The 23,111-nt window shown below is 38.4% G+C and overlaps 7 protein-coding genes across 10 annotated transcripts; 3 read left to right on the top strand and 4 right to left on the bottom strand.

Annotated features, from left to right (window-relative positions):
* Window positions 59-1,471, top strand: LOC104752386. The gene is made up of 2 exons (XM_010474506.2): window positions 59-609; window positions 733-1,471. Exons 1-2 carry the CDS (start codon window positions 278-280, stop codon window positions 1,220-1,222), a joined length of 822 nt encoding a protein of 273 aa, XP_010472808.1. The 5' UTR covers window positions 59-277; the 3' UTR covers window positions 1,223-1,471.
* LOC109124641 (2-dehydro-3-deoxyphosphooctonate aldolase 1) lies at window positions 620-5,709 on the bottom strand. Of its 2 annotated transcripts, XR_761951.2 has the most exons (17): window positions 5,605-5,709; window positions 5,438-5,507; window positions 5,254-5,351; window positions 5,034-5,130; window positions 4,667-4,732; window positions 4,521-4,580; window positions 4,331-4,405; window positions 4,163-4,247; window positions 3,866-3,924; window positions 3,718-3,762; window positions 3,545-3,643; window positions 3,378-3,425; window positions 3,239-3,286; window positions 3,073-3,145; window positions 1,690-1,744; window positions 915-1,143; window positions 620-659 (listed from the first exon to the last, which is right to left on the bottom strand). XR_761951.2 is itself a non-coding variant. In XM_010474507.2 (15 exons), exons 2-14 carry the CDS (start codon window positions 5,471-5,473, stop codon window positions 3,089-3,091), a joined length of 873 nt encoding a protein of 290 aa, XP_010472809.1. In that variant the 5' UTR covers window positions 5,474-5,507; window positions 5,605-5,709; the 3' UTR covers window positions 2,594-2,866; window positions 3,073-3,088. The 2 variants fall into 2 exon arrangements, 1 of the variants encoding a protein (XP_010472809.1); XM_010474507.2 differs by lacking the exons at window positions 620-659; window positions 915-1,143; window positions 1,690-1,744 and adding an exon at window positions 2,594-2,866.
* On the bottom strand, window positions 5,837-10,049 carry LOC104752385 (pentatricopeptide repeat-containing protein At1g79490, mitochondrial-like). 2 transcript variants are annotated; one of them, XM_010474504.2, is made up of 2 exons: window positions 7,957-10,049; window positions 5,837-6,571 (listed from the first exon to the last, which is right to left on the bottom strand). In XM_010474504.2, exons 1-2 carry the CDS (start codon window positions 9,854-9,856, stop codon window positions 5,964-5,966), a joined length of 2,508 nt encoding a protein of 835 aa, XP_010472806.1. In that variant the 5' UTR covers window positions 9,857-10,049; the 3' UTR covers window positions 5,837-5,963. The 2 variants fall into 2 exon arrangements, with proteins under 2 accessions (XP_010472806.1, XP_010472807.1); XM_010474505.2 differs by having other exon boundaries at window positions 5,837-7,922; window positions 9,308-10,048.
* On the top strand, window positions 10,551-12,573 carry LOC104752384 (extensin-like). The gene is made up of 3 exons (XM_010474503.2): window positions 10,551-11,069; window positions 11,173-12,210; window positions 12,306-12,573. The coding sequence occupies exons 1-3, from the start codon at window positions 10,991-10,993 to the stop codon at window positions 12,335-12,337; spliced, it is 1,149 nt and encodes a 382-aa protein (XP_010472805.1). The 5' UTR covers window positions 10,551-10,990; the 3' UTR covers window positions 12,338-12,573.
* On the top strand, window positions 13,736-15,985 carry LOC104752383 (inosine-5'-monophosphate dehydrogenase 1). Its single transcript, XM_010474501.2, has 5 exons — window positions 13,736-14,294; window positions 14,414-15,012; window positions 15,122-15,301; window positions 15,388-15,645; window positions 15,735-15,985. Exons 1-5 carry the CDS (start codon window positions 13,892-13,894, stop codon window positions 15,804-15,806), a joined length of 1,512 nt encoding a protein of 503 aa, XP_010472803.1. The 5' UTR covers window positions 13,736-13,891; the 3' UTR covers window positions 15,807-15,985.
* LOC104752382 (ent-kaur-16-ene synthase, chloroplastic) lies at window positions 15,987-20,118 on the bottom strand. Of its 2 annotated transcripts, XM_010474499.2 has the most exons (15): window positions 20,013-20,118; window positions 19,843-19,910; window positions 19,596-19,648; window positions 19,221-19,512; window positions 18,962-19,142; window positions 18,634-18,845; window positions 18,436-18,556; window positions 18,226-18,323; window positions 17,914-18,131; window positions 17,733-17,848; window positions 17,503-17,601; window positions 17,110-17,325; window positions 16,881-17,022; window positions 16,538-16,783; window positions 15,987-16,388 (listed from the first exon to the last, which is right to left on the bottom strand). In XM_010474499.2, exons 2-15 carry the CDS (start codon window positions 19,880-19,882, stop codon window positions 16,077-16,079), a joined length of 2,346 nt encoding a protein of 781 aa, XP_010472801.1. In that variant the 5' UTR covers window positions 19,883-19,910; window positions 20,013-20,118; the 3' UTR covers window positions 15,987-16,076. The 2 variants fall into 2 exon arrangements, with proteins under 2 accessions (XP_010472801.1, XP_010472802.1); XM_010474500.2 differs by lacking the exons at window positions 19,843-19,910; window positions 20,013-20,118 and adding an exon at window positions 19,741-19,828.
* Window positions 20,370-23,103, bottom strand: LOC104752381 (ALA-interacting subunit 5-like). Its single transcript, XM_010474497.1, has 8 exons — window positions 22,799-23,103; window positions 22,224-22,282; window positions 22,036-22,110; window positions 21,808-21,921; window positions 21,615-21,685; window positions 21,203-21,500; window positions 20,793-21,082; window positions 20,370-20,651 (listed from the first exon to the last, which is right to left on the bottom strand). The coding sequence occupies exons 1-8, from the start codon at window positions 22,887-22,889 to the stop codon at window positions 20,594-20,596; spliced, it is 1,056 nt and encodes a 351-aa protein (XP_010472799.1). The 5' UTR covers window positions 22,890-23,103; the 3' UTR covers window positions 20,370-20,593.

Raw genomic sequence — 23,111 nt, 5'->3', positions numbered from 1 at the left:
TTTATCAAACACACTTATTTATTTTCTAGCCACTATATATTAATTTTATTTTGTTCATCATATAACAAATAGAAATATTTGAAGTCAATAAAAACAAAAAGAAAAAGGCAACGCAAAGTTTTTATTACCACTCAAAAAACGAACAGCTGTTTATCTTCCAACAAAGCTTCTTCGTGCATCTTCTTCGCTCTTCTCAACTCAATCCTCTCCCTCTGATTCACTTGCCGTGTAAAAAATTAAGACAGAATAAGAGAAGCTCCTCTGAAATCCAGCAGATATGGCGTTTCTTCTCCCCAACCTCTCTCCTTCGTTCCTTCTTCAGACCGGGAAATCACTCAAAGAGAAACCCATGTCCAACCAAGCTATATCATCATCGTCTTCTTCCAATAGCTACGAGTTTGAAGAAGATACTCTCTCTCCGCTTTGTCTCTCTAGTGTCCAGGCTCCTCCACCTGTTCGAGGTGCGCAGGTTAAGACCAAACCGAGTGCGCAGGACAAGTACCAGCACGGCAAAGATGAGTTCTACATCAATCTCGGTTTAGCTGTACGTACCCTTCGTGAAGATTTGCCTCTGCTCTTCACCAAAGATCTCAATTACGACATTTACAGGTGTGTTTTTTTTCATCATCTCCGTTAAGGTGGTTCCTTCCTTGTTAAACCTGTCGATGAAAACTAGAAACTTATTATTAATCATCAGAATAAATAAATCAGATTCTGTGTGTTTGCTTTCAGGGATGATATAACATTAGTGGATCCAATGAACACATTCTCTGGGATTGAGAACTACAAATTGATCTTCTGGGCACTCAGATTTCATGGGAAGATTCTCTTTAGAGATATCTCACTTGAGATCTTCAGGGTTTGGCAACCATCAGAGAACATGATTCTCATCAGGTGGAATCTTAAAGGTGTACCTAGAGTTCCGTGGGAGGCAAAGGGAGAGTTTCAGGGTACTTCTCGCTATAAACTAGATCGGAATGGCAAAATCTATGAGCATAAAGTCGATAACTTGGCCTTCAACTTCCCTCACCAGCTCAAACCTGCCACTTCTGTTTTGGATATGGTCACTGCCTGCCCTGCAAGTCCCAATCCAACTTTCATGTTTGGCACCGTGGATTCATATTCATCTTCTTGGATTGAGTTCTATAAAGCAGTGCAAAGGACATTAGACAAGCAAGAAGAGCAAATACTTGTGCAAGACCATTTCGCCGCATGCACATAATGCCATTAGGTCACACTCAGGTGTATATATATATGTACTGTTGCATTGAAGATCATATACATATTATCTATGTATGCAGGTATATGCATATGAGTAGATGTTGTTGACTTAGGTTTTCAGATATCAAAGTGGGTAGGGAAACCAAGAACACTCTGTGTACCTATGAGCTTATACAACTTGCCTATTGAATGTAAACAGAATTCATTACAGTTGTTATGTTATATATAACACATTGATGTTTTGTACTTACGATCGAGGTTAAGTCTTAAAGGGAATATCTAATTAGGTGGATAACTTAGGGTGAATCCAAAGAAGCCAAATATCTAAAACAAATGCACGAGTTTTGATGCAGATACGAAGTCACCCATATGAACTAATTAAAAAGAAACTAACTCTATCATGCAGTTGATCACACACATCAGCACACAGAAACCACACCTAAAACGTATCATAAGCCAGGACTTTACCTTTTTGTCAGGAGGGGTGCAGAATAGAAATATTGCTCCCTTAAGCTACTCTCCCCTGCAAGATGCAGGTGAGCAATCAATTAGAATGGTGAAAGAGAATTACATAGGGATATGATATTAAGACCAATGTAAGAGAGTGTCAGTCAACCAAGGTAAAGAACAAATGATACTCAAATTAAAAGGAATCTTTGCATTGCAGTGAACTAATAATACTCATTTCGATCAGACAGTTGACAAAAGCTCCATGTATAAGTGGACTTGTGTTTGAGCTCATAAGTAAAAAAGCCCAAAGCTGGGTTTTGTGCCTGCCTGCATCATTCATCAGCACTTCAATTTAGGATAATGAAAAGCTCAGATACGAGAGAGGCACTTTAAAACTAAACATTATGAGGATCCGTCTAAATTTCGGAACTGTCTCTCTCAGAAAGAAACATCTTTAGAATTGAATCTACTACTACTACTACACACAAGACTGAAAATGGTTTCACAATTCAATCATCGCGCAGTAAGTAATTAGGATTTCCCTTTCTCTAAATTACCAACGCTGCTCATAGAAATAAACACATAGGCGAAATTTACTTGGATGTATCTCATCAACAGTCAACACCAACCATTCGAAGAAGACTAAGGGAAACCCTAACTTAAACTTAGATTCTCGCAAGTAGAAGAAGCCATAGAACTACAATGTCCTCGTACACTACAATACATCACGTTATGCGGTTAAAAACCATCAATACATTTCCGATCATAGCCCTGAGTTGCTATTCATTTACCGCTTTTGTCTTGACATATCCCAAGCCCATTACTGAGCCCACTACATCTGATGTTAGCTTCAGCCCACTGATTTTTTTGTTAGATTTTGTCTTGTATATGTTTGTATATAGTTTTGTATCCAACGCAAATCAATCACGAAATCAGAGGACTATTCCTCGTTCACGAGAAAATTACAAGGTTCAACAGGTATAGTTTTAAGGAATACAAACAATCAGAGAGAATCCACACATATACTACCATTTTTCTTTGTATAAAACAACTATATATAACTCAATATAATCTTGATTCGAATTGTTTCTGATGAAGAATATTGCAAAAGTCCGGAGCAAACCGAAACAAAGGCTCATCACTGACTAAGATGATCTCCAGGACTTAATGGGGACCCAAATGTCTGAGAGTGGACCTAAAAAGTTTCAGGCAAATGAACAAGGAATGATATAGCTATATAAGAATAATACAAGTTTGTCACTTCTTCAGACGATGCCATTAACATGGCTGTTCTGTAAGAAGTTCACACTTTTTTCTCAACTAGTCCCCCACTGACAGTGAGAAGATCATAAACAGCTTTGTGTGGGAATTCTATCATATATGCCCATTTGGGTCACTCACCTCTATGACTTTGATCTTAATCATGGTAGGGTGTGAGATCGATTTGGAACCGCTGTTTCCCTTTTGTGACCCTCTGCCAAAAAATTTAAGAGTCAAGATCTTGCCATTGTTAACGAATCAACAATGGGAATCAACAAGCAGTAATCCATGGATTGAAAAGGCTTACAGCAATCGCGATGAGCTCTTCCAGGAGTTCTTCTAGATGACGCAAAGGCTTTGACAATAGAAACACACAAGAATGTTCACAACATTGCAAGAAAGAGATGGACACTTCTGTATTCATTAAGTAAGCACATTAAACTCACCCATTGAGTTGGACCATCAACTGGAGCACTTAGAGGATCATCATGAACCTGATCATAATCAAGTTGGAACAATGAATTCACGAGTACATGACCAATAATCCAATGAACTTGATAAAATGTCTAAAAGGATGTGGTATTGCCTAAGTGGTATCAACAAGATATCCTACCTCCATGAAAATTCCATCGACGCCAACTGCTACAGCTGTTCTTGCAATGCATGGTATTAACTCGCGAAGGCCTCCACTAGCAACACCACCACCATCCAACTACACAAGGATGCATTGTTCGTCATTTGCTGGCGTAAAAAAAAACAAAAGATTCTTTTCAAAAAGGACAATACCTTCTTGCCTGCAGGTTGTTGTAGTGAATGGGTTATATCAGCGACCTGCCAAGAATTGAAACGTGTACGATAGATTGTAATTTAACAAACAAAGGACATAAGGCAGAATAGGAAATATGAAAAAGAAATGATGAAGCAAGATACATACAACAGGACAATTCGCTTCCCTCATCCACTCAAAGTTTCTTGGATCTACTATCAAATCATCTGATAATCAAAACAAACCAGACTATCAGACAGCCAATAGTAAAGGCAGGCCAAAGAATTGTTTAAGCACCCTTTGATGTATATTATTCAGCAATCCAACTTTTATAAGTTCCGAGAGATTTGCATGAGATTTGAGAATGCCTATTTGTTTATCAACACTGCTAAATTCCATGGACACAAAGATCATCCTAAAGCCTGCTTCCGGCATTCGGTATTTGAAAAGAAGATGATAACTTACTGTATCCAAACATGGTTCCTCTTTCACAAACCATCACATTTGGATTCCCAGCCAGTCTAATCTTCTCGGCTGAATTTTCCATGACCTTAGCATACATATACCCAGTCATCAAAAATATCCAGAAAAAAATATTGACCACCTTGAAATACCTTAGAAGAAAGAACTCACAGAAGGAGCACAGAATTGTCCTTTCTTAATATTGATAATTTTCCCAGTTTGTGCTGCTGCAACCAGGAGATCTGTCTGGAATTACAATTAACGGCTTAAATCATCAACAGTATAACAGATATCGATCCAAGATTGAAACTTTGAAAGCTACAAATAGAAGCTTTGAGGAAAATATGGTTTAGAGTCTCGCCTGGCGACATAAGAATGCTGGAATCTGAATTATATCTGCAACCTTGCCGACTGCTTCACACTAAGAAAATAAATAACACATCATAAGGTACCAAAGACTGTACTAGCTAAATCTCAGTTCTCTAATGTGAATACGTTTTTTTATACCTGGCTTGATTCGTGAACATCAGTTACTATTGGTAGGTCATATGCTACTTTCACCTTCTCAAGAATCTGCGTTGGAGAACCATAAATGTGACCATCAGTATTCTTGTTCAGATATAAATAGAAAATTACAGCAATTTCACGTTCAAGTAATTGGTAGCATCCTAGGCGAAAATTAATGCAATTTCTGCCATCAATTTAGTCCAAAGGTCCTAGAAGAACTTAAAATTAGTTTACATACATAAGATCCATTCAACATCAAAACTCTGTCAAAAGTTATCAAGTCAACAGTCCCAAAAACCAAATTATCTATTATATGGACACCCCAAGGACATAGAACGAGTGATTACAGGTAAACAGGGGAATATACCTTCAGACCCTCCGCCATGCCAGGACCTCGGAATGACTTTGAAGAAGTTCTGTTAGCTTTATCAAAACTTGACTTGAAAACAAGGGGCAACCCAACTCTATACCATTCACATACAACAAAACACACAAAAAAAGTAGCATAAGGAACTTGAAAAAAGGAACTAATGATGCAAGAAAGACACATAAAAGCTTCAAGTAATACAGAGCACAAGGAATCATACTTTGTGGCAATGTCTTTAATGTGCTTTGCCATTCGAAGAATATGTTCCTCGGATTCGATCACATTTGGACCAGCCAACAAAAAGAATGGTTCAGCAGCCTATACACACAGTTGATATACGCACTAACATCAAACTCGATGAATACTCATCAACGCTCTGGAAACAAAAAAGGCGAAACACAAACCTTGAGTTGGTTGTACAATGGTGATGATGCCGCCATTCTTATATCCGGAATTCAAAACCTTCGCGAAAATCTGAATCGGAATCTAACAGATCAGGAAAACCCTAATTCTTTCTATACACGGATCTGCGACGAATCAAATCAGAGATGGAGGGGGTAAGGAATCTGACCTCTTTAACTTGATCTCGAAGTTGCAGAGTGAGTGAAGAAGGGAAGTGAGATCTCGCGCGTGCCAAATTGGATTAATCGATTTTTAGAGATTGTGTTTGGATACACGGACAGATATTTATAATTCCTATCTAAAATAAGGATTTTGCTACAGTTCACTTTTTCCTATCATAACGACAAATCTTTTCCTTTTTCAGTACTTTTCCAATTTTTAACCGAACAAAATGGTAAATCTGAAGGCGTAAATATAATTTCCATTATATTTTCAGACAAGTATTAACAATGAGAGAGATTCGAAACATAATTCAACATAGAAAACGAGTGTCATTCACAAACTAATGACTTTTGTTTATGTCCTCTGTTAGAACGCTTTCGACGACATGAGTGGTTTGGGAGGTGACATAGATCTAAGCTCAGGTGCGGAGCTTGGGAACATCACGTTCAGCTTATGCATCAATATATCAGATCGAGACGGTATCTCGTTCAAAAGAAACTGTTGCACGATCGGTTTCTTGAACCATTCCATGACCAAATCGCCAGGTGCCCTCAACACGACTTTGCTAACCTCAAAAGGCGACTCAACAGAGCTCAACATCTGAGCTATTACAATCTTCAATGTCGGTCCTGTGACTAGCTTTATACGTCTCGGGACTACACCGTAGTACAGCATTCGTTTTCTGAACCTGTGGAGAGTGTGAACCACGGCTATGAGCGCGGCTCCAACCGATAAGTTTCTCACGTCGAGAGACCAAGCAATGTGTTGGTCAAAGACGATGGCCTTTGGGAAGAGTTTGTTCTCGTAGGCTACTTTCCAGACACATCGAGCTCTGTTTATCTGACCCATCAAAACTAGGTAGTTGAGAAGGACATTCACAAAGTATCTAGCAGCTCCTTCTTCGAGTTCGTAATCAATCCCTTGGTAAAACTCCCTGACAAACGTCAGAACTGGTTGTTTCCTCTGTTCTGGACCTGTGAAGAGACCACACATAAAAGCGTGAGCTTTATGCTTGGTAGCGCTGAGGATTGACATCAATTGTCTCTCTTTATCTTCGTCTTGGCATCGGACTAGGTGAGCAAGAATCGAAGTGTAGAGCACCAAGTCAACTTTTCCAGCAGAATGCACAAGTGTCTCGAGCAAAGGTCTAGCTGAGTCGTATAAACCATTTTTCATGCATGACTCAAATAACTGCCTGATGATGAAATTGTTTGTTTTGATTCCTGATGAACCCATGAACCTAAGCCATTTCAACGCAAGATCAACAGAAGCATCTTTGATATATATCATCAGAACATCGCTAGCACAGACATCTACAGAATACCCCATTGCTTTCATCTCAAGTAGTATCTTCCCAGCAACATCAACGAGTCTTTTGTTGGCTAGAAGTGTAAGAAGGGAAATATAACTGCTAAGGCCAGGCCTTAACCCAGCATTAGTCATGGAGTTATAGATCTTCATTGCAGAGTCTACTTGCCCGGATCCAGCATGCATCTCTAATAGACACGAATATGTGGATGGTGTTGGTAAAAACCCAGCTTTCTCCATGTCTTTGAAAACCGACATTGCTACTTCAAGCTTTCCTGATTTTGCATGAGATTCAATGATCATTGTGTACAATCCAAAGTTTGGCCTGAAACCTGACTTCTTCATCTCATCCCAAAGCCTAAGAGCAGTATCTAGCTTGCCTGCTTTAGCATATGAATCAATCAAGGAAACAAACATAGTTGCCGATGGCCTATGGCCAAATCCCTGCATTTCCATGTAAACCTTCATCGATGTGTCCAACCGACCAGCTTTCCCCATTGAATCAACAAGTGAAGAAAACACACTAAAGCTCGGCCGGAGTTTCCTTTCTTTCATCTGCTGAAAAAGCTTGAAAGCTGCGTCAAGACGGCCAGATTTGGCTAAGCTTGGAATTATCAGCTCATAAGTTGACACATCCAACAAACTATCAGTTTTCTCCATGCTCTCATAAATCTCAAATGCCTTATACGGCAGACCCTTGTTCAGAAACAACATCATTAGATTATTATACGTCTGCGTATCAATTTTGCATCCCGACTCTTGAGCCTTTTTGAAACAACAAAAAGCGACCTCCAATTTCTCAGCTTTAGCCAGATACTGAATCACTTGGTTATAGGCATTAAGCGACAAATCACCGTGACTACTGGAGTCTTCAACCATCTCCTCAAACAAGGACTGAATCCCAACAAAATCTCTGCCCTGGTTCAACCCATCAAACAAGACGACATAACATTCATCGAAAGGCAAATACCAAGGCTGCTTCTTAGCCCACCTGAACAAACTCATCCCGGCATCAACCTCTTTAACAATCTTCAANTCCTCTGTTCTGGACCTGTGAAGAGACCACACATAAAAGCGTGAGCTTTGTGCTTGGTAGCGCTGAGGATTGACATCAATTGTCTCTCTTTATCTTCGTCTTGGCATCGGACTAGGTGAGCAAGAATCGAAGTGTAGAGCACCAAGTCAACTTTTCCAGCAGAATGCACAAGTGTCTCGAGCAAAGGTCTAGCTGAGTCGTATAAACCATTTTTCATGCATGACTCAAATAACTGCCTGATGATGAAATTGTTTGTTTTGATTCCTGATGAACCCATGAACCTAAGCCATTTCAACGCAAGATCAACAGAAGCATCTTTGATATATATCATCAGAACATCGCTAGCACAGACATCTACAGAATACCCCATTGCTTTCATCTCAAGTAGTATCTTCCCAGCAACATCAACGAGTCTTTTGTTGGCTAGAAGTGTAAGAAGGGAAATATAACTGCTAAGGCCAGGCCTTAACCCAGCATTAGTCATGGAGTTATAGATCTTCATTGCAGAGTCTACTTGCCCGGATCCAGCATGCATCTCTAATAGACACGAATATGTGGATGGTGTTGGTAAAAACCCAGCTTTCTCCATGTCTTTGAAAACCGACATTGCTACTTCAAGCTTTCCTGATTTTGCATGAGATTCAATGATCATTGTGTACAATCCAAAGTTTGGCCTGAAACCTGACTTCTTCATCTCATCCCAAAGCCTAAGAGCAGTATCTAGCTTGCCTGCTTTAGCATATGAATCAATCAAGGAAACAAACATAGTTGCCGATGGCCTATGGCCAAATCCCTGCATTTCCATGTAAACCTTCATCGATGTGTCCAACCGACCAGCTTTCCCCATTGAATCAACAAGTGAAGAAAACACACTAAAGCTCGGCCGGAGTTTCCTTTCTTTCATCTGCTGAAAAAGCTTGAAAGCTGCGTCAAGACGGCCAGATTTGGCTAAGCTTGGAATTATCAGCTCATAAGTTGACACATCCAACAAACTATCAGTTTTCTCCATGCTCTCATAAATCTCAAATGCCTTATACGGCAGACCCTTGTTCAGAAACAACATCATTAGATTATTATACGTCTGCGTATCAATTTTGCATCCCGACTCTTGAGCCTTTTTGAAACAACAAAAAGCGACCTCCAATTTCTCAGCTTTAGCCAGATACTGAATCACTTGGTTATAGGCATTAAGCGACAAATCACCGTGACTACTGGAGTCTTCAACCATCTCCTCAAACAAGGACTGAATCCCAACAAAATCTCTGCCCTGGTTCAACCCATCAAACAAGACGACATAACATTCATCGAAAGGCAAATACCAAGGCTGCTTCTTAGCCCACCTGAACAAACTCATCCCGGCATCAACCTCTTTAACAATCTTCAAAGACTGCGTAATATGAACCATATTGGGCACAAACTGGAGTTTGTCCAACTGAGTCTCCAACTCAGGTCCCCATTTCCACCTCTGCAGAACTTCAACAATCTTTGCAACAGCGGAAGCATTCATGTAAGGCTTCTTCAACCCACCAACCATTACATGGTCATCAAGCCCTGGCTCTACTGATCTAATTCCTTTACCGCTGTGTAATACACTACCCGACTCATCTAAATACTCTACCTCCTCAGTCCAGCCACTAGATTCACTACTTCCTCCGCTCTTTGCACCGCAAAATCTCCTGACAATACTCCGACTTGGTTTAGCCAATCCAACGAAATCAGGGTCTCTGGGTACAGAACAATCGGGAGAAAAGCCATTTCTAACCGCGAAATAGCTCAATAATCGAATGTTGAAGAAGTAACTAACGGCTAAATTAGGGCTGGGAGAAAGCAAAGGAGACTCAGAAATGGTACTCCTCCTACTAAGCGTGAAAATGGCATTTCTGGGAATTACTTTCGCGGTTCTTCCACGGATCATCAGGAGATGTAGAAAAGGTATTCTAATGCCAAAAAAATGAAATTTTAGGAATCAATCTCAATCCTAACCTGATCTCCAGTGATGGCGATTTTTTCCGTCTCTTCGTCGGCTTAAACCCTAAAACCAGAGAGAGAGAGACTTTAGTAGCAGTCAGGGGTTTTCCCAGTATGGATATTAGCAATTGGTTTTGTTACAAATTTAGTTAAAATATTTTTAGTCAAAAATTGAAATTTTTATTTTTTTCAAAGTCAAATTTACTAACATTTTTAGCTTTTTATAACCGTAAAATTTTGGATCTAAATTTGTCCCATAATACTTGTGGCGAATTCACAAAACCCAAAATATAAGTGGATTAGAAAAAATCATCCGAGCAATTATATTTACGAATCGTTGNAAAAAAAAAAAAAAAAAAAAAAAAAACTATGAATCTCTAAACAACAACATCTTTAACTGATATTTTTATTTAGGTAGATAAAAGAACCCGAAATAAGATTTAATTTCTATGAAGACAGAAATAAAAAAATGGTGATTGTTTCATAACTGTTATATTTTAAATTTTTCCAATCCTCAAGTCCAGAGAGAAAGAAGAATCTGAGGAGAATGTGTGAAGCTTATGCAAGTGGATGTAGTCAAGAAAAAGATAAACCTAAAAGAGCTTTGTTTGAGTACAAAGCAAGCAAAAGTTTTAAACAACTTTCCTCTTTGATTATTTTACAATGTCAAGCAAGCATATATGCCCCCCATTGGCATACATATGTGTATAATCATTGTACTATAAACACATTTTAGATAGTACTAATGATGTCAAAAATAAATTATATATGGTATGAATTTACCTTGTCTGTAGTTTAAAGTGAGCAACTAAAGTGCGAATCTTTACAAGAAACAGAACAGAACCTTATATCCTTCCATAGGTTGCCTTGCAGGATTCTTCCTGAGTTTTTTTTTTTTTTTTTGTGTTTTACTTTTCTACACATGCACATGAGACATACACACAACATATATATAGAAAGAGAGGGAGGGAAGAGACAAATATTCAAGCTTTCTTTTGGTTCTGTTTCTTCTATTGAAAGTGTAGCTAACTGGTTTTAGTTTTGAAGATATAGCTTCTCTTTTGGTCTTCCTCTTAAAACCATGGAATCAAATAGAGCCTTGGCAACCATTTGTCTTCTCCTCTGTGTGATTATCACAGCCAATTTCTTCACTCATTGCGGTAAACCCTTTTCTCTATCTATTTCTCTCTATCCATCTCTATCTCTATAAGCGATGGATAATCACTCATTGATTATGATTGTGATTTTCTTATGTCCTAGTAGTAGATGCAAGAAGACAAGTGGGGATTAAGAGAGAACCAAAGCAGGTGATGATCAAAGCAGTAAAACACACATCATTGTTAGAGAAAATGATGACACAGCTCAATCTTGCTCAGCCTTTAGACTACTCCTCGTCCTCGAACACTCAACCTTACGGTGTTAGCACAACTCTCACTCTACCTCCCTATGTTTCACTTCCTCCACTGTCAGTTCCCGGCAATGCCCCTCCTTTTTGCGTTAGTCCCCCGGACACACCTCCTACGTCCTCTGCTCCTGGTCTTAGTCCCCCTCCTGGCCCGATCACATTACCAAACCCACCCGATTCCTCCTCTAACCCGAACTCCAACCCCAACCCACCCGAATCATCCTCTAACCCGAACCCACCTGATTCATCCTCTAATCCAAACTCAAACCCAAACCCAAACCCACCCGAATCATCATCTAACCCAAACCCACCAGAGTCATCCTCTAACCCGAACCCACCTGTTACCGTCCCAAACCCACCCGACTCGTCATCTAACACGAACCCACCCGTTACCGTCCCAAACCCGCCTGAATCCTCCATTCCAAACCCGCCAGAAACAGTTCCCAACCCTCCCGAAACTGGATTTACACCAGGACCACCAGGTCCTATTTCAGGTCCACCTTACTCTGAGCCGAGCCCATCGACCCCGACCGACACTCCTACTCCATCCGGCGGTGTTCCAACCGGATCAATTCCAAGTCCATCATCTGGGTTTCTTCCTCCGATCGTCTATCCGCCGCCTATGGCGCCACCGTCACCGAGCGCGAATCCAACCTCGGCTTACTGGTGCGTGGCTAAGCCATCGGTCCCTGACCCAATTATTCTAGAAGCCATGAACTTTGCATGTGGGTCTGGAGCTGATTGTCATTCAATTCAGCCCAATGGGCCTTGTTTCAAGCCTAATACGTTATGGGCCCATGCTTCGTTCGCCTTCAATAGCTATTGGCAACGGACCAAAGGTACCGGTGGCTCCTGCACGTTCGGCGGCACAGGCATGCTTGTCACCGTTGATCCAAGTAAGTGAATTACATTCCATACGACTAGAGTTATTACTCCTTTTACTTATACTGTACTTATAGGGAAATATTGATATTCATTTAATTTTTGACAGGCTTTAACGGGTGCCATTTTGATTTCTTCTGATGCATGAAGACGAAGACATCTCTCACTTTTACCTTTTGTTGGATTACGAATAATATCAAATAAAATTTTGATATAACACGTTAGCTAGGTGGGTCTCTCACTTGTAAATTGTAAGTTGTAACCCATTAAAGCTTAATTTACTTTGGAATGGCATATAATATATACACTAAATCTTATGCTAAATTGGTATATTGCTTTTACTAATGGAATTAAGTCTTCTAGACTTGTTTGTAGTACGTTGCATCTACTACACTTCTATCACTAAAAAAATCTTTATTTATACGCAGATTCCTTTACCCCCACAATGATATTGTAGCTTTGAAATAAAAAATGTATACGCATTCTCATCACCATATATTTTTCTTATAGAAAAATCATTACTCCGGCCTATAATGTCATTACGTCAGACACGTGAATACACTGCTTACCTTTTGCTATTTGATTAGCGTCCAGTAAATCTCGTATAGATTGTCAAACGAACAGTCTCAACATATAATAAAAATTAAATTCTAAGCAAAAACTGGAACCAAAATTAAATGAATTTGTGAGAACAGTGGTACAATAAAATATTTGTAAATTAATACTCTATAAATTAATAAACACTATAAATTAATAAATTTTTCTATTTCAAAATCGGACCAGTGTAAAAATAACAAAATTTGATAAGATAATATGTTAATAATTTTTTTGAAATCTCCATATAAAATATGATCCCAATAATATCATAAATTAATAATCATGTATATATATATACATATATGCTGATAGAATAACGTATGTTTCTCTTAAGCTTATATCTATAAAACAATTATTATGTTGTATTTTCAAATTATAATGATATAATTATTCTATAATATATTATAAAAATAGTTAAAAAATTTTAAAGTCTTCAATTTCTAGATATGCATCATTTATATTTTGATAGTTAGATAGAATATTAAAATACTATTTTATTATTCATAAATTTGAATTTATGTCATGTGTATAAGTAAATTTATAATTTATTGTCAATATATTGTCTAAATATTAAAAATTCAGTTCAATACCATAAAATTTACAACATCTAAAAGTTTAATCTTATTTTGCTAAAATTATCTCAATTCATAAATCTAAAAAATTTAAACAATTAAAAGTATATTTATAAATTAATATCACTCTAAATTAATAAAATGTTTTGGTCCCAACATTATTAATTTTTAGAGATTTTACTAAATTATTAAAAAAAACCAGAAAAAGGAAAGATAGTAGAAACAAAACGAATCTAGCAAGAAAAAAAGAAGAAGATAGGAAAATAGACAAAAATTGAAAAAAAAAATGAAAAGAAAAGAAGAAAGGAAGAACATATCAATCAATAGATTTGCACTATATTAGGAAACTATACTCTCTAATAAACTTCGTCTCTCTCAAACACAAGACACAACACAAGACACAACGCTCCAAACGACTTCGATCAATTCAATACTTTGAGAATTTGTCGTCTTCCCAAAAACCCTTTGCCTTAAACCCTAATTTACAACAACACCCTTCGCCTCTCTTTTTTTTTTTCCTCCTGCCATGTCGAGATTCGAAGATGGATTCCCGGCGGATAAGCTCTTCGGTCAGGGATACTCTTACACTTACGATGACGTCATCTTTCTTCCCCACTACATCGATTTCTCCACCGACGCCGTCTCTCTATCCACGCGCTTTAGTCGGCGCGTGCCCCTATCTATACCTTGCGTTTCGTCTCCGATGGATACTGTCTCTGAGTCTCACATGGCTGCTGCAATGGCTTCCCTTGGTGGGATTGGAATCGTTCACTATAACTGTGACATCGCCGCTCAGGCATCCATTATACGCCAAGCTAAGTCCCTTAAACATCCCATCGCTTCCGACGCCGGTGTGAAGTTCCCTGAGTACGAGATTACTTCTCTGGATGCTTTTGGTCCTTCTTCATTCGTCTTTGTCACGCAAACAGGTCAGATTCATATTCGTTTTGCAGGAATCTAGCACTGTTTTTAAGGATTTGAACTAGTTCAATAGATTTGAGTGTAATGATGGTGAATCCAAGTGTGTGTTTTGTTTGATATAAAACAGGAACAATGACGACACCGAAACTGTTAGGCTATGTATCGAAATCGCAGTGGACGAGAATGAATTACGAACAAAGGGAGATGAAGATTTACGATTACATGAAGAGCTGTGACAGCAGCGACTATGTTGTGCCATGGGACATTGATCTTGAAAAGATTGAGTTTTTACTAGAGGATAAGCAAAAGGGCTTTGTGGTTCTTGAAAGGGATGGTGAGACTGTGAACGTGGTGACCAAAGACGATATACAGAGGGTTCAAGGATATCCCAAGTCAGGGCCAGGGACCGTGGGTCCAGACGGTGAGTGGATGGTTGGTGCGGCTATAGGGACAAGGGAATCTGATAAGGAGAGGCTGGAGCATTTGGTTAACGCTGGGGTCAATGCCGTTGTGTTGGATAGTTCTCAAGGGAACTCTATTTACCAACTTGAGATGATCAAGTATGTGAAAAATACCTACCCTGAATTGGATGTGATTGGTGGCAATGTTGTGACAATGTACCAGGCACAGAATTTGATCCAAGCTGGAGTTGATGGATTGAGAGTTGGTATGGGGTCTGGTTCGATATGTACCACACAAGAGGTTTGTGCGGTTGGCCGTGGACAGGTAAATGAAAAAAAAATACTCTGAATCCTAACTGTTTGATTCTTCTAGTCTGTGAATTATGTAACTTAACAGATTCCTTCCTTTTTTATTTATGATTTGGACATCTTAGGCTACTGCTGTGTACAAGGTTTGTTCGATCGCTGCTCAGAGTGGGATCCCAGTTATAGCGGATGGTGGCATCTCAAATTCAGGTCACATTGTAAAGGCTCTCGTCCTCGGAGCATCAACTGTTATGATGGGAAGCTTCTTGGCCGGAAGCACTGAGGCTCCCGGGGCTTATGAGTATAAGGTATGGTATAGTCACATCTTCTTCCGGTTTAACTTACACTTTTTTTCTGAAACGCTGTTTGTTTTGATTGTTTTTGGTAATGATAGGACGGTAAGAGGATCAAGAAGTACCGTGGAATGGGATCACTAGAAGCAATGACTAAAGGAAGTGACCAAAGATACTTAGGAGATAAAACAAAACTTAAGATTGCTCAAGGAGTGGTTGGAGCAGTCGCAGATAAAGGCTCAGTGTTGAAGCTGATACCTTACACAATGCACGCCGTAAAACAAGGTTTCCAAGACCTTGGTGCTTCTTCCTTGCAATCTGCTCATGATCTGCTGAGATCAAACATCCTTAGGCTCGAGGTAAATGAAACTTCTTGTCTCGATTTTAATTCCCAAAAACTTTCTAATTTAGTGACAATATTGCTGATGCTGTTTTGGTTTTGTGACAGGCTCGAACTGGTGCAGCACAGGTCGAAGGAGGAGTTCACGGGCTAGTTTCTTATGAAAAGAAATCATTTTAAGCTTTGGCCAAAATTTGAGGATTTTGTTTGAGTATTTCTTATATCATGTTTCATGTTATTTTTATATATGCTTAAATCTAACTTTTAGTTTTTATTTATTTAACATCACATTGTCTCCTAAGTTGTTGCTTTATTGTTAGACTAAGTTATAAGATGATTTGTTGAAAATTTATAAAGAACTCAACGAAAATAGTCAGCCTTGGTATTTTCTCTCGTTATTCTGTAGCAACAAAAAAAGAAGACAAAAATTCTTATTTTTGACCTGCCAAATCAAGTTAAAGATTCGTCCTGCAAGGTAATTGGCTCGTAGATCACAGATTTAACAACATTCATCAGATTATGTGATGTGAATCCATCATCCTTCCTGTAAAATAAGTTCAATACTTTGCTCATCTTCAAAAACACTTCTTTGCATTCCCTTGGAACTACACTTCCCTTCTCCAAAACTAGCTTATGCAATTCTTCCCTCTTTCTCTCTGCTAAACCTTTCATCGATTCAATGATCTCGTCTTTGCTGCGACTGTCTCTCTCCTGTTTCATGTGCAATGAAACTGCATTCAGCTTCCCCTCCTTGCTTTCTCTCTGCAAGAAAACATCGAAAGGGATACATAATCCTAAATTTACGAGCAGAAGTTGGTTACTTACCATTATCTTGTTGGATATAGACGTCTATTGCCATCTTTCAACTGTACATTGTAGTTTAAAGTCTAAATTCTTAAGAAGAGTCTTACCTTAAAACCTTGTATGTCATTAAGAAGACGACCCATGGTGCTCACGAGCTTGTAGAGCTGATTATATTGGTGGCTATCCACTGTCTTCTCTGAAAGTGGCGGTCCGATTAGATAAGTAGCTGGGAGGATAATTGGTCCTAATGCAAATGATATGTACGCATTTTTCATGTAATCCTCCAAGCTTGGTGTTGACTTGTTACTAGACCACTCCGCTTCTCTCAACATAGACTTGAGCAAATCCAACCACTGCAACCGATATAGTATGAATTAACTATGTTCAGATGATCTGTTAGGATATGATAACAACAGATAATATAATCGTCTGGGATTATAGATACTTAACAATTTTCACAATGTGGTGTGTCACAGTGCGTCCTTGATAGGTGAATGCTTTGTCTCCTGTTTCTAGAATTGTATCCCTTAGAACTGAGAATATAATCTCAACATGTTCCGAGCGGTACTCAGGAACACCGTTCAAATCCCACCTGAAATTTGTCAGGGAAGAATAATTATGCTTTTAAGAGGGAACAAGCAGAGGAAGAGCTTTGAAAGAAAGAGACAAATCAATATACTTTTCGACCAAGTGTATGAGGTTTTCCAGTTCTTCTTTGGACCCTCCAACATCAAAGAAGTCATCTACAACCGTTGTAAGTACTCCACCTTTGGCCCAAGATATACGGGCATCAGATAGTTCTGGAGAAAATAAAGTTGCAGCCCCAGAAAAATAACAGTAAGCCAACTTCTGTCTAGCAAATCTCAGTTCCTGCAATCTATTCTCCACAATCCACCTGCAATTTGGTGAGCAGCATTATAGACAAACGAATATGCTGATTTGAGGATATAACAAATAAAAGTAGCACCTGAAGTCATGACGTGAACTCGTTCAAGTGTGTAGTTATATTAGTAAAACTAGTTAATTTATGCAAGAAAGCTGAATGAATGAAAAAGCTTAGCTGGGAGTGCACCTATCAAGATGTTCCATTTCTTCCCGGTGTATGGACTGGCAGAAATTGAAGTCATCCACAGCTATCTTCAGGATATCAGAGCTGCATATATTGTGCAAACTAGAACACAGAAGAAATCAAGAATGATAGTTGATGTCCTTATTAGAATGTCGTTTAATGGAAGCTGAGTGTGCCAAAACATATGGTCGACAAAGAACACAAGCTACAAAGGAATGAAGTAAAGTTTTTACCGATATGAGGTTTTTGTGACTCTGGTGTTTTCGCCAGCGCAACCATTGAGCAGTTTTCTCCTGTGATCTAATCTTTCTAGGCTTGCATAGGAGGGAAAACCAAGAGCATCCTCAACCTGAAAAAGATAAGATTCTCAGAAAGCTCTCACAGGAAGATAGATAAGTAAAAGAGATTATGTACCTCTTTCTTGAGGCATTTATCTCGAACAGAGGTCTTAAGCCAGTTGGACAATTCCATCTCTAGATATTGTTTAGTCCAAGAACACTGCTTCTTCAAAGCTGACTCATGTGGATAACTTTGGGCAGCCTTAAATAATTCTAACACAGAAAACGAATCCTTAAGATATCCTTCCAAAGTATCGGAGAAACCAGATTCTTCTGCAAATGGTTTTAGAGGATCTGCAACAAACACATCGTATCAGCTTAACACGGACATGCACATAACTCAAAACTAGGCTATATATATGCATCCGAAAGAAAGAGGTCATTTCACCGTAAGACACATCATAGCCATGAGCAAGCAATAGTCGGAAAGCCAAAGCACAAGTGGTCAAGTCCAAACATATTTCTTCATCCCCACGCAGCCAGTATCTGTTTATTGGTTAATGATAGTTTCCAAAAATCATGAATATATTAAATAAAACTACCGTTAAACTAAAAAACCATCATAACAAGTTTCAATATTTCGCTGACGGCATTTTACCTATAGGTTTCATCCAATAGGCTTTTGATTTCGTGTTTGAAATCCCTATCGATTCCTAAGCTTTCAAGAGTGTCAATTATACTAAGGCGTGCATATTGATCAGATGGATAAACTGTGGGAACTGATTGAGAAAGCAAACTTATTAGCAGTGGAACTCTTTAGATACAACGGATATGATAGCCATGTTGATAGATGTACCTGCAGCCTCAAATCTCTGAAGGAGAGAACAGAGATAACGGAGACAACCATCATTTCCAAACTGAGTAAATGCGGCTGCTGTTGTTGCTGGAGAATCAAACAGTGACCCATTTTTCCTTTGGTATTTAACGATCAGATTCCAATCTTTTAACTTTCTTGTTCCCTCTAAAACATAGGCCAGATATGCTTCTCTTCCCTTTGAAAATCTTTCACTATCAGTCATCAAATATTAAATAAACAAAAGTTGCTGAAATGAAGACTTTGTGTACATGAAAATATTTCAGTTTCGTCTGAGTATGCTAATAAAAGACCAGGAGTATACGTATACCTTCTAAGATCCAAATCTCTTTTCAGTATCATGGCATCCACGATTTCTGAGCCCAATGGAATCACAAGGTTCAAATCTCTAGCATATTCAATCATCCCAGGAAATATAATATCAAATCCTGCTGGTTTCTGTATGGTTTCATCAGAGACTGATGCAGAGTTCAGCTCAATAAACTGGAGACCTGGATTTTGACAATCATCATTCCATGAATCTTCCAAAAGTCAGATAGCTAGTAACAAAACAGAAAAAAGAAACTGACCCTTGTTTATTTGTCTTTCACCAGCTCCCCACTTCTTTAACGCAAGGATACTAACCAGAGTAGATGATAACACATCCTTCTTAAGAGATTGACGGTCATGATTATCAAGTCCCCAAGATCCATCTTCATGTTGATTTTCCAATAACCACTTCACACACTGTGGGAAAAGTGGAGCATTCTGAGAACTACTAGGTGATGGAACCATTGCTACCCAGCTAGTGTCGTAGGCCGAAACAGAAAGCTCAACTTTATCTAACATCTTCCTAATCTTTTCCTTCGTTTGCTCAAAGCTCTGAATAGTTTAAGAATATTAGTTGGTCTAAAGACTCTAAACCAGAATTATCGTTATATTCAGCTGTAAAAAAGTTCACTTACCACATTGTTAGATCTTGTCTGTTGTACTGCTTCCAATCTCTTTTCCGAAGTAGCTGCCACACAACAAGAGAGAACCAAATCAAACAGAATTCGATTGCGGGACAATTCGTAGCTTTAAAACTACAGAATGATGTCAGTTTTTTACTTAAATCTTCTAATTTATCCCGAAGAACAAAATTCGAGTATTAAAATCCAGGAAACATGCAAGCGAAGAATAAAGAGATTGAGAGAGAGTACAGTCAGTAACCTGAGATCGGAGATGAACAACCGGAGGAGCGGATATACATGGATAAACGGCGTCGTAGGCTTAGAGAACTGATGAGAAGTCATCATCATCAACAACCACAGTGAGAGGAGTCAATTCCCAAATCGTGAAATTAAGTAAATTAAATGAAAGCTACAGAGAAAACAAAATACTCTTCCGACGAATTAGCCTTATAACCACCGTATGACCCAAAAATATCTGCAAATCAATCCTTTTTAATACTGTACTACTAAAAGATTATTACGAAAGTCATTTTTACTAATTAGAGATTACGATAAAGGATAATCAGAAGGAGGAAGTCTATATTCTACTAGTGTAGAACTGTAGATTAGATGTGGACCGTAGATATATATATCGTCGACTCGACCAATACTCCATACTACTACTAGTTTTTAAAAATTATTACAAGTAAACGATCCTGAAATATTTCTTATTAATCCAAAACCAGTCACCACGAAACTACAACAACATATCAAACCGTTAAAGCTTAAAGACTAAACAAAATCATCTGGTTAATGAAACTTTGAACTAAATTCATTTACATTATTTTCTAAACACCATTTACTGTCCAGTGTCTTAACAACGACATGACCAAAAAAAAAAACGTTTGTTATTCAACAATATTAAATCATAAAACGGACTATATTTTCTCTTTCTCTCTTTTGTTAGGTCAAACAAAACTAGGCCGTTTGACTATGTAGGGGATCACGCCTGATTGCCCTGAACAACTCTGTTATTGTAAACCTCCAGCACTTCTGTTCCACGAAAGGTACGAGGGATCTCCGAGTTGCCTGAAAACGAAACCCAATTTCATTTCACTAGTACACATTCTAAAAATGATGAATTCCATAATCTCACTAGACACTACCTAATAACGACGTATAAATATACTACCGTAACAAAATAAAGTAGACCTTGAGGTGCTAACGTACCTTGGCTTAACTAGATACAATACGGCGAATGTAACTGCCAAGAACAAGCAAATGCTGCCTACTGTCAGATAAGCAATCCCTAGGAAATCGTTCCTTCCACCGAGCCAGCTAGTTGTTGATAGCACTAGCTTCTTCTGCCCATTGAAGCTGTACGTGTTGTAGTTGTTCTTCAACGACACCACTATCGTATCACCCGCGTTTAGGTCCGTCTCAATCTTCCCATACAGCTTCCTAAATGTTGGCAAAGCCGCCGTTCGCATCCACACTATGAGATCTTCTTGCTCACTCAACTATATATATATATATCCAACAGAAGAACTCTAATTAATCACACTTGTTAACATCCAATATCAGATAATGAATCTATCTAAATTGATTGATATATAGATATATATTGGAGGCTTTGTTACCGATTTATTAGTATCAAGTTTTCCACCGCCTATAGGCGCTCCTGTCTGAAAGTTTTTAGGGAAGACATTTTTCCCAAACTTGTTTTCTCTGTCACTCTTCCATGAGATGTCTTTCTTATTCACAGGAAGTTGTTGGCTGTTTCTTGAAAAGCTATAAGTATCGTTGAACAAACTCCAAGCAACAAGACCACATGGAACAATTGGTTCCCCACCCACGTTATCCTCAGGTGCACAGGTCTTCACATCATGCTCGTCTCTTGGATTTCTTAGCTGTGCATCGTTTCGACTTTTCACATACCTAACACACATAATCAACCAGAAAATTGTAACTGAAACTATTACTTGAGGTGCAAATAATGCAAATTACTATTACTTGAAAGAAATTTACTAAGATTAAATGCAGGCAAAGTACCGTCTATGGTTTTGGTAGAAATTCTCAAGTTGGTAGTAAACATAGACAGGACGCTTCATAGCTTTTGTCACCTGGAAAAGGAAAAAAAAACAAAGGCTTTAGAAAGAGTCATACCTAGAAGGAAACATCTACTATAATACTCAATCGATCATAGGAAGGAACTAAATTGCCATAGAAGAAGATATATATCAACCGTTATTGTTCTGTTACATATCTTCTCTCCTGCACCCTGTATGTAAGCGACCATGTTGTTTCTAGACGATGGTGGAATGCAGTCTGTGTCATATCGATCAACAATCTCGACGACCTTCAAGAGTAATGAAACGAATCCTCAATAAAGCGCAAAACGGAAGCTGGCGAAACAAGCATTAGAAAAGAAAAAAAAAAAAACAGAGAAAACATTTGGATAAAGCATACATACTCCTTGAGAAGCAAATAAGCAGATGACTCCAAGGGGAATGAAGACAACCCCAGCGACTAGAAATGTTAGGATTACCTGTAAACAATAAGAAAACAGAAAAAATAAATACATGATATTCAAACCTTGTAGCATTGCACTTATGCCACTTAAGAATGAGACAAAAGTCACTAAACCGTGATGAAACTTACCCATCTTGGAGTAAGAATTGGCTTGCACGCTGGAAGCTCCTGCTGAGTAAACTTAGAATCTGGTAAAAGGGAGTTTAGACAAAAGTTTCTTAATAACAGAGAATCGAACGAAACCTACTATATTTATTTATATATACGATTTGGTTTATATTTATATAAGAGTACTGATGGTAAAGTTTTCGAACATAAGATTCCAACATATGTAACATCAAAAATCCAACAACCTAGCTGATGAACCTCTCTTCTCCGTCTATAGAAGAAGAATCAAAACTAGAATATACAAACTATACAAGAATGCATATTAAAAGATATGTGCCAATAACATACGAAACATGCAAATTAAAAGAGATGCTGATCGAGGCACAACAACACCACAAACAAAGAATCACGTAACTATCTACATATGCACATAACCGTTCTCGGGAGATAAAACAAGAAATTTTGCATCAACTGGTGATTAAAAAAAAAAAATCGATCGGCATTTAAAGAAAAAAGACGAGACGATCGACAAAACAAAGATGGATAGACCAAAAAATCAAGAAAAAATTGTGAGGAGATAAAGATAGAAAGATTACATTTTGGTCGCTTAGATGCTCTCCTCACACCGGAAGAAGGCTCACCCGATCCACCTCCTCCGACGGTGGAAGATGCTGCGTTGGAACTCATTACCGAAGAAATCGATGAGAGATCAAAAAAAATTTGTGTGGCGATTCTAAATCGTAACGACGGCGATAACAGATCCTTACTCGAGAGAGGGTAAGAAGAATGTTAGGTTTGGGTCACGAGAGAGAGAGAACATCTATATCTACTTCGGGAAAGATTGATAGATCTTTTAGATGAAGAAGCAAAACTCTGAGAAAGGCAAAAAGAAAAAAAAAAAAAAAAAGA

The sequence above is a fragment of the Camelina sativa genome, chromosome 16, assembly GCF_000633955.1.
Source record: "Camelina sativa cultivar DH55 chromosome 16, Cs, whole genome shotgun sequence".
In the NCBI taxonomy this organism is placed as follows: Eukaryota; Viridiplantae; Streptophyta; class Magnoliopsida; order Brassicales; family Brassicaceae; genus Camelina; species Camelina sativa.
Note: the sequence above shows the minus strand (reverse complement) of the source record. Positions and strands in the feature narration are given on the sequence as shown.